The sequence below is a fragment of the Galendromus occidentalis genome, unplaced genomic scaffold (assembly GCF_000255335.2).
Source record: "Galendromus occidentalis unplaced genomic scaffold, Mocc_1.1 scf7180000077458, whole genome shotgun sequence".
NCBI lineage: Eukaryota > Metazoa > Arthropoda > Arachnida > Mesostigmata > Phytoseiidae > Galendromus > Galendromus occidentalis.
The window spans coordinates 465339-479590 of record NW_003805446.1 but is presented as its reverse complement, the minus strand read 5'-3'; the positions used below and the strand labels follow the sequence as shown (position 1 = coordinate 479590).

At 52.2% G+C, this 14252-nt stretch overlaps 3 protein-coding genes across 3 annotated transcripts; 2 read left to right on the top strand and 1 right to left on the bottom strand.

Annotated features, from left to right (window-relative positions):
* Nucleotides 1-287: 287 nt before the first annotated feature.
* Nucleotides 288-7324, top strand: Sse (extra spindle pole bodies like 1, separase). Its single transcript, XM_018639794.2, has 11 exons — nucleotides 288-410; nucleotides 744-871; nucleotides 1132-1684; nucleotides 1766-2185; nucleotides 2287-2563; nucleotides 2651-2834; nucleotides 2950-3115; nucleotides 3232-3398; nucleotides 3540-6645; nucleotides 6765-6948; nucleotides 7068-7324. Exons 2-11 carry the CDS (start codon nucleotides 744-746, stop codon nucleotides 7322-7324), a joined length of 5442 nt encoding a protein of 1813 aa, XP_018495310.1. The 5' UTR covers nucleotides 288-410.
* A 514-nt stretch (nucleotides 7325-7838) lies between these two features.
* Nucleotides 7839-10966, top strand: Tbc1d15-17 (TBC1 domain family member 15/17). The gene is made up of 4 exons (XM_003744019.2): nucleotides 7839-9193; nucleotides 9733-9876; nucleotides 9986-10155; nucleotides 10317-10966. The coding sequence occupies exons 1-4, from the start codon at nucleotides 8014-8016 to the stop codon at nucleotides 10569-10571; spliced, it is 1749 nt and encodes a 582-aa protein (XP_003744067.2). The 5' UTR covers nucleotides 7839-8013; the 3' UTR covers nucleotides 10572-10966.
* On the bottom strand, nucleotides 10898-12313 carry LOC100897982 (TM2 domain-containing protein 2). Its single transcript, XM_003744043.2, has 4 exons — nucleotides 12177-12313; nucleotides 11945-12032; nucleotides 11549-11664; nucleotides 10898-11382 (listed from the first exon to the last, which is right to left on the bottom strand). Exons 1-4 carry the CDS (start codon nucleotides 12311-12313, stop codon nucleotides 11169-11171), a joined length of 555 nt encoding a protein of 184 aa, XP_003744091.1. The 3' UTR covers nucleotides 10898-11168.
* Nucleotides 12314-14252: the final 1939 nt, after the last annotated feature.

Below are 14252 nucleotides of genomic sequence, written 5' to 3'. Positions count from 1 at the left end.
TAGTTGCGCCGCGCGTTGAGCTCAATCGCTCCGCAATGAGAATATCGATTTCCGTTGCGTTCGAGGTACCGCTCCCAGAATCGATGAAGTGCCGTTCTCGGGAACCTCTCGAGATGTCGAAACATCAGAGGTATTTTCTCTATGAAGATCGGGTCCGCGGGGCCGACGCCGAAACCCTCTCCCCTCCCCGAGCGAGCGCGGTTCCATCGGCGGCGGCTAGGCGGCTGCTGACTGATGTTTGTTTTGAATCTGCGCGCGCAGAATATCGTTCGAATCTTGAGCCCGACACTTCCCGAGAAGAGAGATTCCCGGCGAACGAAGTCGTCGTCCCGGAGCAGAATGTGATGAGTGTTTGCGCCGGAAGCGTCAGCTGTTCGTGACGAATGCTCCAGGACTGAAGTCCTTCCAAGGTAACTCGACGGAAGATGTTGCCGGAGAGCTCGCGAGGCCGTTTAATGCAACGTCTGCCACACATCAGCCTCCATATGAGCGGAACGTTCACGTTCCGAATCGCGAAATCGAAGATCCTCTCGGTGCTCGGGGTTCGGTCGTCCGGGACAATACCGGTCGTTCGGGGTGCCTGGATTGCCGATTCTCCCGGACATGCAGAGAGATGAGTGAACGCTGCTGCATCCTCCGTCAGAAGCGCGAAGATCGGGGGACCGATCAGGACGTTCTCGAATCTGTCATAGATACAGGAAGGAATTGACAAGTCGCTCACGGGAAATTCTATTCATCTCTAGATGTCAGATCTCGCGGAGAGGCTCGACGAGGCCCTCGCTCGTGACGAGGGAAATGTGCCCAAAGCGCTGGAAGAGTTTCTTGCGAGGAATCTAGAGGACCTCAGATTTGTTCTGGATCATTTGAGAAGGTGAGGCATTTCCGAGGAGACGCTTTCTGCGGACAATAATGCAGCGCCTCGAATAGGTTCCATGAGCGCATTTTAATTTTCCAATCGGCCGAATCTTCTTGAAGTCAGACGTATCGTCCCTCTAACACTGTCTGTTCATCCCTCGCATATGCAAAATGAGCGGTAGATTGAAAGGGAAAACTGACAGGTATCGATACAGATGCAATGTGGATCAGGCCCCCCTTGTTCTAAGTGAGATCCCTTTCGGAATTCTTTTTCAGCAAGATCCCGAAGTTTGATTTGCGTCCGTCATGCCTGATGAAATGCGTACTGACGATTTCCGAGAGCATATCTCGACGTTCGAGAACGGAGGATGAGGAAGACATCTGGGAGCAAATTCTCGTTCGTCTAGGTCACCTTATTTACTTCTTGATAGGGAAGCCTCAATCCCCGGAAGATGTTGTCGCGCTGTGCCGCTTGATGAATAAGATCCGATCGACGCCTGAGAGTAGGACCCAGAAGTACATGACGGCATTGATACGGAGCGTTCCTCAAACAAGCGGCCTCAACTTCTCGGACCCGATTGTTCAAGAATGCGGTCTTTGGTGCATTTGGTTCAGCGCTCAGGGGGAGCAATTCAAAAGCGAATTGAACACTCCGGCGTTGGATTCCTACACTCGCGGCTGGAAGCAGATCAGCCCTTCCGTTTTAAAACGATGGTCAGCCGCCGTTAGAACGGCCGACAACAAACTCGCTTGCAGAATCGTCAATGCAATCATACGACTTGTCTCGACGGGACGAGGAGATGTATTCGGCGCTCTCGCCCATCTAGAGGTCAGTTCCAAAATGATCTTTGTTTCGGAGGGATTTATCCGGGGCCCGTCGGAGCAGTCATTCAGGTTCTCTTGTTCACAGATGCAATCTCCGCTCAAAGCTGCCGTACGGCTTTTGTCAAAGCGACGCGTGGAAGAAGGTTTCAAAAGAGCCAAAGTCGACGGTGTCGCCGACGAGTACCTCGTCCTATTGGCCACCCTCAGCGGGCATCTAGTGATCGTCTGCAAGGACGATTCGAAGAATCTGCTCAATATCGCCACGCTAACGATCGGCATGCTCAGATGTAGCGTTGAGGCGAACAGCAAATGTTTTCTAAACACTCTCCTACTCCTGCGACATGTGATCTACCTTAGAAAAGAGTTGTCGTCCAAGGAATTGGACGACTTTTTAGACCTCTTCTGCAGCGTGCAGGAATTTCTACCACTTGACAACGAGGATCACGAACTTTGGAAGACGGATACCTTCGCGAAAGTCGGTCAAGTACTTCCCCACATGATAAGGGTACGATGAACATCAGACTATGCTGATAACAGAGCTGTCATTTTGTTATTGACGCGAGCTCTCCTCTCGATGCGTGATGACCTTCCCGAAAATTCCTTCAGGAGTTCAAAGATGTCTCCAAGGCCCGGATCGTGGAGGATATGTTCATGAAGATCACATTCCTCTACATGGATCTCATGCCTTCCTCGAAAGACGTCATGCAACTCTATCGCACGACCCTCGCCCTGTTCGAGTCGGCGCTGTATATCGAGCAGGACTCGAATCGACAATCTTATCGATTCTCACCGGATAGTGCCGCGGCGCTCCTGAAACGTCTCAGTCCGGAGAATATCGATCCATCCTTGCTCCTAACATGCATCGCGCATATCCAGCAGTACGGTGAGTTCCCACGTCGCTGCGTTCCCACGTTCCTTTAGTCGCCGAACCAGCGCTCGATCAACGACTCGATCGCTTCGTCCCTCCCAGATGTCTTCTTCTGCGACTACCTGGATAAAAACGATCCACTCCTGAGTAAGTGGCTCTCGTTGGAACTATACGCACTTTTGAGGTTAGACAAGGACAAAGCGGCTTCGGCATACGTTCAAAGTAGGCTGAAGGAATTCACAGACGACGAGAACATTCGTGTGATAGCGAGCGTTCTGGAGCTCAGGTGAGTCAGAATTTTTCCGCGTACATTCTGGAGTCGAAATCTCATTATGTTCGTCGAGCGCGCGCAGGTCCACCCCCGTTGTGGGAATTCTTCTCTAAACGATCCGAGCTTCCAGATCGAAAGCTCATCATGGGGAGGGCTTGGACGACGTGTCAACGAATCCCGATGAGCATGTTTTGATCCGATCAGCGAGAACAATGATCCGATTCGGTGTCAAACACATGCAGTTGAGCAAACTTGTGGCAACAGAGATCAAAGAGTCCCAGAAGCTCATGTTCGAGGTACGAATTCGGTGTAGCATAATCGTCCCTCTCTTTTGCATTCTGTCCGGGGATCATCGTACCGATTAAGCGCCGTGAAGAGTCGTTTAAGTTCCGACCGATTTCTCTCCCCGCAGTGTCAGAAGACGGCCCATGAGAAATGGGAGGAATCCGAGAGACAGGAACTGTCGACGGATAGGGCGTTGGCCTACTCGAATCTTTGTTTCGGCAACTACCAAGACTTATTCAGGGACCTACGGTGGACCTTCAACAATCATAAGCACCTTACGCACATTGAGTATTGGTGAGCGAAAAAGTGACGAAAAGCGAAATAGAACAGTTATCGGGGAGGATCGGGGTGAAATGCTGTCAGTGTGGGGGACAGAATAAATCGCCGAACGTTCACGAACGAGAGCTGAAAAATGTGACGATTCCCTCGTTGCAGGATTCTACTGTCCACGTTCGTGATTGACGACTTGCGAACCGCGGCGGGCTTCTTCGCCATCAACGGCGACTACGCGAACCAGCTAAGAATGATCGCTGCCATGATGTTGATCTTAACGAAGAGTCGTGCACCGAAGACTTTCATCATAGACACCCAGCTTCGGGCGGCCGAAGCCTTGCTTCTTATCGGATGCACGGAAAACGCTCGCGTTATCTGTGATAAGGCCGCGGACCTGATTAAGGAACTGGAGTTCTACTGCGAAGACTTCTACTGCTTCGAAAGCAAACTGGAGCGACTTAGGCTGTGTGCACTCATCGAGGACAACGGTCCGAATCCCCCGGAGAACTTGTCCAGCCTGAAGACGATGGTGCGGTCTCCAACGATCGAGAAAATAGCTGTTTTCGCTCTCGCTCGATACTACGACGGCAAAGCAATGCAGCAGTGGAATCTGCACGAAGCCGGTCGATCCGTGGCGACGGACTTGTTGGACAGCTGCTCGAAAAACATGTTGACCCTGGTGAATCACTTGAAGATGAGGAAATCGGCAATGACTACTTGGGAGCGTTTCGAAGTTTCGCGTCTTATGCTCCTTGCGAATATTTGCCGATCGGATCTCTACCTACGTCTCGGTCTCCTGAGGGATGTGATAAACGGCAGCGTCGATCACTACTACGAGAGTCAAGAGGTGTTCAGTTTTTATTTTGTTCTTCAATACCTGGAACAGATGACGCGTTGTGCCTTGGCCTTCGAAATACCGATCGATTCGAAGATGTCCATAGTGAGCGATCTCGTCGATCCGAAACGAATCGCGCTCCCAGAGAGGCCCGTGACGGAACAGACCGATCAAGACGAAGCGTACGAGCTGCATACGATCGACCGTATACCTTGGCGAGCTGCCTTGCATCTGAAAATGAAGCGATATAATATAGATACGGCCAATAATCGGGTACCGGCTAAAGAATTCTTGAAATTCTATAAGAGACGCGGACATAAGAGCGAATGCGCGTGTCCGGTGTGCAGTAGCATCGGGATCGATCTAACGCTGAAGCAGATCGACGCAACGGCGGCTTGCGAGACGAAGGATGACTTCAAGCCGATGGAGAACTCCATTTACGAACGTCTGGGGAGCGGTCTCAAACACGTCCTGCGGTTCTGTGGCGTCGATGTCGTGCCAGAAACCCATTGCGAGAGCGTGGTGGAGAACATTCGGATCGCGCACGCGTTTTCATTGGCTCAGGGTCACGCGAGCGGAGGAGATTTCCACAAGTCCTTGATGGCTCTCGACAACATCCGTGAGCTCCGTTTGAATACCGAAAACGCACTGGAGTTGAAGTTGAGGACCTTTGAATATACTTATCAGATCGACTGGCGGATCGCGTTGAGTAGGCTCGGGCTGTACACCAACTCGCCGGTAGAAGTCGTGGAACCGATCGCTTTCGACGCTTCGTTGAAAACCCCGGCACCCAAACGCAGGCTCCACGAGGAGTCTCTGAAACGAGCGCCTGAACCTCGGAGGTTGCGCATTCGCAGCGAAGATTCCGACCCGGAAGCTTCTGCTGACGAGGAGCCGCCCAAGAAGAAGGAAACGAAGAAAAATCGCGGAGATGGGAAGACGGCGAAAAAAGTTGCCTCCGCAGCGGAGCCCGCCCCGAGGAAACGGAAAGTCGTTCAGGAGCCGCAAACTGTGGATAAGCCCAGCTTCAAACCGTTAGAGGACCCATTCGAACGAGTTACCCGCAGGAAAAAACATCCGCCAGTTCCTCGGCTCGGGTGCGCTCCGACGGACATAGAGTCGACCGAGGATTTATTCGAAGACGATGGGGAGATGTCGTTCGTTGACGCGTTCTCCAAGATGAACTTCAGAGATCGTTTGAAAAAACCGAAACCGTTGGACGTGTGTAACGCGGACAGCGAATTCGATGCCCTGCTGAGAGCAGGTCGAGAATGCGAGCGCTTATCGAAACATTCCTTGGTAGCTGACCTCTTCCAAAACCTGGCTTTCCTCTGTGCCTACAGGGGAAAGAAAGACGAGTTCCTCTTCTACATCGAACAATCGATGGGGCTGGGTCCACGGTTCGCTGCTCTGAATCGCGGTCAGAGAATGAAGGATCACTACCGGGGTGAATTGGTGGACTCGGCCTACTTCAACCTCATCAAACCTGCCATTGATTTCGAGCCGAACTGGTACGATCGAATCTGGGAACACTGTCGACCCGACTGGCTTCTGGTGCAGCTAGCGACCGTCATGGAAGGCGGAACCACGCCTGGAATCTTGGTCACCCGTTACGAGTACGGCCATAGACCCGAGGTTGTTTATCTGAGCGCGAGTCACGACGTCCAGTTCCAGGGTTCACTTTTCAAGCACTACGACCGAATCCAACACTTTTCCAAATGGACACTGAAGGCGAAGACCAATGACTTCTGGCGTCAGCGATACGAGACCGATAGTCTCTTGTCGGAATTCCGCGGATCGCTGGAGAACTCCTGGATGGGCTGCTGGAAGGGCATGTTCCTGAGCGCGGCGCAAGATTGGGAGAAAGAAATCGTCGATCTAGTCCGCGAGAAAATCCTCCGAAAGGCCGAAGACGAGGATCTTAATGTCGACAAGAGAATGCTCGATATCGGCCTCTGTGGACTGAACGCTCTAAACGGAATGCAGTTCGCGACGATGTTGATCAAAGTACTGGGAGCAGAAAAATCAGAGAAGAGGGAGAAAATCCGCGGCTTAGCCTACGAAACGTTCGCATACGCATCCGCCAAACGTGGGGAAGTTCAGACGGATCCCGTACGCTCCCCGGTGATTCTGGTGTTCGATAAACACCTGATCAACTTACCCTTCGATAGCTGTCCCATGTTTCACGATATTGAAGTGACGAGAATGCCTTGCATCGCTCTCACCATGGCACACGCGTTCCTGATCAGGCGGAGGGCAAATAGGGGAAATCCGCCCTTCAGTCTCGAGAATCCAAAGAACGGATTCTATTGCGTGAACCCAGAGGACAACCTCGAAAAGACCCAGGAACGTTTCCTCCACGAGATGGTTGACGTAATTCATCACTGGGACGGTACATGCGGCCAGCCCCTGAGCAGGGAAGACTTCCGAAAGGTGGGATCAATAACGCTTGTTTTTATCAATTTTTCGAGCCGCTTCCGTGGATCACAACTTGAACTATTTGATTTAAATTTTCAATAATGATGACTTATGACGTAATAATTCCTCCTCAGAACCTGCAATCGAAATCTTTGTACTTATACTGCGGTCACGGGACCGGCCGTCAGGTCATGCGAGACTGTGTGGAGTCAATCAACGTTCGCGCGGTGTCTCTCCTATTCGGATGTTCATCGGCGAGACTGCGTCGTTTCGGAACCAAGACGGATGTCGAAGGCTACGCCCTCCGCCTAATCATCGGTGAGTTCTACGCGCATTCGGAACTATATCCTCAGAAGGCATAGGTCTTCTTGTCTTGCAACGAGTGACTGCTTGAGGCTCTCGGTACTGACTCCGGGGAACTGCTACTGTATTTTCAGGGGGAGCGCCAGCAGTTCTCGGCAACTTGTGGGATGTGACGGATCGTGATATTGACGGCTTCACGTACTCGATGCTGCGCAAATGGTTGCTCCCGCTGTTCCCAAAGAGCGCAGTCCGTCTCGAGACCAGGCTTGGAGCTGCCGTGAACAAGACACGAGAGGAATGTAAACTCAGAGCTCTGACCGGGGCTGCTCCCGTGGTTTTCGGCTTACCCTGCACAAGCTACTCGGACGGAGCCGTTGCTCGATATAGGTAAAGGAAAGAAAAAATGTCTGTACATATGGTGTAGAAAAGCATAGGACTAATTTTTCGAAGAAGAGCTCGAAATCCGAGTAAATAAAATCGAAGGGAGGAAGGCTTCCTTAGGCTTAGAACATGAGCTGATTGTCGTTTTCATTTAGCGGCCTCGCGCGTAGGGACGAACATACCACCGGGAATACCGCGTTATTGAATCTGGACCGAACTCTTTCCCGCCGAGATATAATCTTTCACCATCACAGGTTTCCTGTTTGACGATATCGAATGCTCATCAGGGAGGGCGGCACGGCCGAAGCGACGCGTGTCCCGCAACGGAAGCTTGAGATGCCGTTCCGGTCTCCCCCGGAGCCCATAATTCCCGCCGGGTGGAGGATTTAATGCATATCTGGGTGTTTTCGTGATCAGCTGGGAACTTCAAATCCCGCGCCGTTTCCCAACACCTGTGATGCATCCATTGCATCATCATCATCGGCAAAGTTGGTAAACACAACCGGATGACGTAAGGCTTTGTTACGCTACTGCGGAGAGACATACGCAGTTAGCGTGCTGAATACGTGCGTCCTCGTCGCGGCAATCGCTCTTTCGAACAGACGAGTAGTGTCAAGCTCAAGTAACACTCTACCTCGGTTCCCGCCGACAGGGATCGTACAGGAATCGACCTCCGCTCAGTTTCACCACCTGGCTGAGATGGCCACGGCCGGGTCGATCGACATCCCTGACGGGGAGTTGATTTTCGATCAGCGAAATGTGAGAACAATGAGAGACGGTCCGCATCGAAGCACAGTGTGTAGTGGAGTTCTCCAGCTAAGACTCACACCCATCGGCTATGTGGTTTGTTGGCGACCCCAGGAAGAGACACCCGCCTCGTTCAATGGAGAAATGTCAAGCGGTGACGCCGTGCAGATCCAACCGCGGAGAGCGCATACATTCTGGTTCGAATTGAACGAACTCAAATCGTACCATTGCGCCAGCCGGAAAGACCATTACGAAATCACGTTCATGCTCTGCGATGGCACGCGGCATCCTACGCTGATGTTCGACTTCGGAAAACAGACGTCGTTCCTTCAGTTGGTCGAGAGCAAAGTTCGCACCAGGGTCTCCCCGAAAGACAAGAAGCTCCATCTCGTCGTCCACGACGACCCCGAAGCCCTGCAGAAGTCTTTCACTTCCCTCGAGCTTTTCCAAAACGAAGACCAGACGTTAGTGAGTCGCCTGGTCCGGGAACCTCTGCCGACTTTCGCAGATGGGCTCGCGAGATTCACCAACTTGTTCACCCAGAACCACCCTCAGCGGAGCCGGCAGATTTCCGACGGAATGCTCGACTTGAATCCGGCTAGTTTCGGAGAGTTCGAAGACGTGTTCACGATCAATGTCGACCAAGAGCCCGGCTTCGATTTCGTGGAACAGGCGGCTGAATTACCCCAGCGTATGCCCGTGACACGATCGCTGCCACTGGGCCTCGACGAATGGCTCTCATACTTCGATGTCGAGGGCCGGATAACGGATCCGCACAATCTCAGAGCTCGGATATTCCGCGGCGGTTGTGCGCCGGAAATCAGGCCTGAAGCATGGAAATTCCTCTTGGGGGTCTACGATTACAGCAAGACGGCGAAGGAGCGCGAGCAGGACCACAGCCGCTTGACAGCGGATTATTACCGGATGAAGCTCCAGTGGAAATCGTTCTCAACAGACCAGGAACGACGCTTCACTGCGTATCTCGCGAGAAAGAGCCTCGTCGAAAAAGATGTCAATCGGACGGATCGCAGTCTGGACATTTTCGCCGGCGATGGGAACGAGCATCTCTCCATGCTCAATGACGTTCTGATGACGTACATAATGTACGACTTTGATCTCGGCTATGTGCAAGGTGAGTCTCGGTCGGTGGACTGCATAAATTTCAATAGCACTCTTCAAGAAGTCGGTGCTGGCCCCGTTATAAGCCCAAATTGAGCCCAGGTAGTCCGGCGGGACTAGCATTCCAACGCGGGTGCAGGGAATTCCCCGAGCTCCCGATGGAATGCCTTGCTCCTCTCATGTGATTCCTCCCGCTTGTCTCGGCGCCAGAGCCGTGACGGTGTATGCGCGTGCTCTTGATCATCGCGTCCATCGGCTGACCGGGCAGCGCGATTTCCCCGCCAAAGTGCATCGATGTTAGCTCACGTGACTCGCGGTGACTCATGAGCGGATCAACGATCTATTCGTGCACTACGCGGTGCGGAGCCTTTTGTGCTTAAGGCCGCTTCCTCTCTTTGGGATTTCGGGGCCGCGGCAAGAGTTTTAAAAGTTCCGACGAAGAGCTCGAAAAACTGAGAAGCGCGTTTAGAGATTTCTGATTGTTCAGCGACCCATCGATGATGCTCTGAACACAGGCGCTGGAAAAATGTTCCTAATCGTAATTCCTTCCAGGCATGAGTGACTTGCTGTCACCAATTCTATCAGTTATGCAAAATGAGCCGGACTCCTTCTGGTGTTTCGCGAAATTCGTCTCGAAAATCAGATGTAATTTCGTCGATCACGATCGTAATGAAGAGAAAGACCAAAGACAACTTGGTAAGTTTTAGCTTCGAAATCCTGACTCGATTGGATCAGGAGCTCCTGGCATCCTTCAAGGGGTCATTCTGAAGTGGATACCGATCATAACGGCGATGATATTCCGCAGGAATTAAGCGTCAGCTCGTAGAATTGCATCAATTGCTATCGGTGGCGATGCCATCGTTCACACAGTACCTCGACGATCATGACTCCGGAAACTTGTACTTCTGTTTCCGCTGGTTGTTGATCTGGTTCAAGAGAGAGTTCGCTTTCGAAGACACCAAGCGGCTTTGGGAGGTTCGTCGATTATCTCGTTATACTTTGATACATAAGGCAAAGTCCCAGTGGTTGTTTCGACATCGCTTGCAGAGCGATTCTAAGCGGGGCAGCGTCGCCCAGTTGACAGTGACAATCGTCACGTGGATGCGCATCTCACAACTGTGGTTCCTATCTTTCAGGTTTTGTGGACCGGATTACCGTGCCAGAATTTCCACTTGTTATTCTGCGTCGCCATTCTCGAAGAAGAGAAAATCCGGATCACCGAGAACAACTTCGGTCTCACCGAAATCCTCAAGCACATCAATGACATGTGCTATAAGATAGCTCTCGAGGACAACCTGATCCGAGCGGAGCAGCTCTACTTCCAACTGCTCGAAGTTCCTAAAGTTGCAACGATTCTGGGTCTCGAAAGCCTCGCTGAGGTGGCTGTTTGAAGTCCTCTATCGTTCGGTAGGAAGCCTCTCGGAACACCGATTGTACCCGGTTAATCCAACGGTGGCAGAGGCTCTAAATAATTTGTGCAATGAAAACTCGGCGAGGAAGGGCACATTCGGAAAGGTATTTTAGAATGATATTAGGTAGATATGAATTCACCGGACGCGCCGTTGAAGCTATGATCAAGCAGGACGAGAGAAACCTTTTTCAATGCGGACAATGATCGAGTGCGTGCGAGCGAGGAACAAGTACTCTTTACAGAAATGATACACGAGGAGTGATGTGGGAACTTAGCGCCACAATTATTTTCGAATACTTCGGCCGATTGATGAAGAGGTTTTATTTAAGACAAACCCTATGCAGTGAAAGAGATGCATCAAAGTTTGAATAAAAGGATTAGCTTCCGATAATGGCTGTGAGTCTTACGTGCATGAGGTCAGGAACATCGCGAATTCCTGAGCATGGAGAGAGGTAAAACTCGTCGGGAGATAATTTTCGTTCTTTGGAATCCCGCGATAGGGGGATCATCGAGTCACATGGCCAACCTTCGTTTCCCGTAATTATTCATCGGACGAACGGGGGGTCGGAATGCAGTCCTAGACGTATGGCATCCAGTTGCTGCCGTCTGCAGGCATGAGATCACCTCTCACCAAGCGGATTACGTCAGTGACCCACCAAATTCCGAAACCTCCGAGGGAAAACATTTTCAGCAGAGCAGTTCCTGTGTGGCCAAGACAGAATCTGTCTACTCCCAGGAATCCGAGCAGGATGGAGTACAGTAGAGTGGAGGTGAAATAATGTCCGGTGTACCTACCGGAGGGCGTAGACTCTTAGCGCTCCGTCCGCTCGGAGCTCGGGTACCATCATAGATTATTGATAGACCCTGCGGGGAGGGCGGCAAACAACGAAAAATGGCAGGAAATCGCAAGTGAATTCATACCGACCGGTCGAGATCAAAGATTCTGCTACATCATACCTCACGCACGGGAATCCATCCTTCTTGAAGATTCGATCACCAAAACACTCGACGCCCGGTAGGACGCTGCAGTTCACTGCTGTCATTAGGACTTCTTCGTACCGGTTTCCTCCCCACTGGAATCGATATTGAGGTCAGAAGGGGAAATGAATATATGATCTCCAAAATGAGCACCTCCGGTATCTGCTGCAGACGGAATCTTCGGATTTTGATCGGTAAAAACGGATAGGGCTCATCTGTCCAGCGGTGGAGCCTCGCACCACACTTCAACGATAACTCTCACCCGAAAAGCCAGTCATCCTAATCTCTGCTTGATCTAGTCCCTGAGATTCAAACGCATACTTAAATGTGAACGGTTCTATCTATCCATGGCACTCATGATTCTCGCGAGCTCACCCGGGGACATCCGTATCCGAGCCGAGTCCTAGCTGCCTGATCGCCTCGGGGATCTATCGGATCGGAGCATTCCAGAAAATCCATCGGTCTGAAATCCGATATTCAACGCCGAAAGTCCGATATTCAACGCCGAAAGTCCGATTTCATGCATCCTTTCGTCTCTCCATCTTTCAGCTGATCTCGATGAGGGGCTACGAGGTACATAGGTATATGCGGATACATAGGTACTCACAAGTATTCGCATATAACCATAGGCGAATGACTGATGTAAACTGAGCTAGGACTTGGAGAACAGTCTTTCTGAGCCCCGATGCCGAGGCAAAGTATCACGAATATCTGAATTGACAACCATCTTGACCCTAAGCCCATCTTGATCGATCAAATAGAGACTGTGGCTATTATTACAACAATGAAGCTCTCCCTCGCTCTCTTGAGAATCGTAGCAGAGTAAGTGACGTCGTGCACGTTAGCAGTAAGCAACGAGCGCCCGTCAGTTTCCGCCACGAATTCCATGCCGGAATGTCTTCCGGGATGTGGGTCCCCCTCCATGGAACGGCAGGTACCTGTGGCGTCTCCCGTCGCGGAAAAGTCCCCGGCCGTCGGTCAAGACATGTATCCGCGGGCTGCTTCTTCTGTCGGATATAGTCCTGGCCGTCACACCAGATTTCGATCAACTAGCGAGTCGGAAACCGTCTGTCTCAATCAGAGACTTCATTGAATGAATGTTGATTGAATGGTTCTCAGGGTGAGCTGAGACTTGAATTCACGGTGGCGCATTTCGCGGCTATCGGTCTGGAAGCCCTCCGCGGAACGGAAGCAGACCGTCAAGCGAGGTTTCCCTACGGGGCCGGCATTCTCGAGAATCGGCTTCGCAGAATTATGCGGTTGCTGAACAACATTGAGCGCGACATTTTCCGGTCCCGGCTTGACACGGAACGTATCTGAGAAACCGCAGTCAGGAACTGCCGGTCCGCCGGCTCTCCTGAGGTGCCTGATCGAGACCGGTTTGATGATCACATCGAGCTCGTCAGAGATTCCTCTGAACATGGGAGCTAGCGGGGACAGCTCCCAAGTAACAGCAGACGCAGAGACGAAGACTCAGAACGATGACAGCGGAGGAACGCGCAGAACAGCAGCTCTTATGAGGGAGTTACCAACATGCCAAGGGGCCGCCAGGGGTACCCGTGCGCAGCTCCCCCCAAGTACGCAAGCGTGATCCTTGGGCATACAACAGGGCTCCCAGCAGCCCATCCTGACGCACGCTATCAAGCCCGACCCGCCCGCCCGCGATCGATCGACGTGGGAATGGGAAGCCCGGTGTTTCGAGGTCAGCCTCCGGTCTGTGCTACGTTGACAGGACCTGGTTGTTGAGCCTGGAAGGGACTGTCAGGGACCGCCCCCGATCGTGCGAGACTAAACGACAAAGATCATCAGCACGAATGCCCGTTTTTCACGACCCCTCTCTCTCGCGAAAAAAGTTCACATATAGGCCGAATATGTGTGTCTTGGTACATAACTTGAGAGCGTTGAGCTTGCGCGAAACAGCGCGATAACAAAACAGAATGAGTCCCAGATTAACGCCAACCGGCATTGCTGCGCGAAGACGCGAAGCTCGCTCCGTATGTTTTTCACTCCTCCTTTCCCTCCTCCGTTCTAGCCTCCCTCCTCTGATCATCGTAGTCATCGTTCCGTCGTCGTAGTTCCGGGTTTTTGGCAGCAGCGGCGGCGGCATAGCCGCAGCAGCAGCAGACATACATATTATCATCACAAGCGGGCGGGAGTGCTGCAGCCTCTGGCAACGGATGCGGCAATAAGCGTGTTTCGAGCTCTACTGCGTGCCGAAGCTCTCTGTTCAAACATCCGCGGGGTCCGAGGGAGCCGTGAGCGTGTTCGCTGATCGACGTTCCCCGTTACGTGCACCGCTCGTATTGACGTTGACCGACATCGATCGAGTGACGATAACGACGAGCTTGTTGATTGTTCGTCCGTCCGTCGGTCTCTGGAACCGTTGCCACCGCTCCACAGCGTGCTCTTGAGCTTCGGCCGAATTTTGGTGAGTAAGAACCGTCCGTAGAGACGCCCAGAGATGGAGCGGGAACTCGACCGGCTTATGGCAGCATCCATAGCCGCGATGAGACATCTCGTCGTATCGTCCGATCACCAATCGACAGGAAGAGGTGGCAGCATACCGGCGGCGGGTCAGGAGTGATTATTCTCTCGAGTCTCTGACACGAGTTTCTCCCAGTGTTGATAGTCCTCGTCATAAACTTAGGGCCTGATTACGGAATTTGTTCGAGCGAAGAGCATA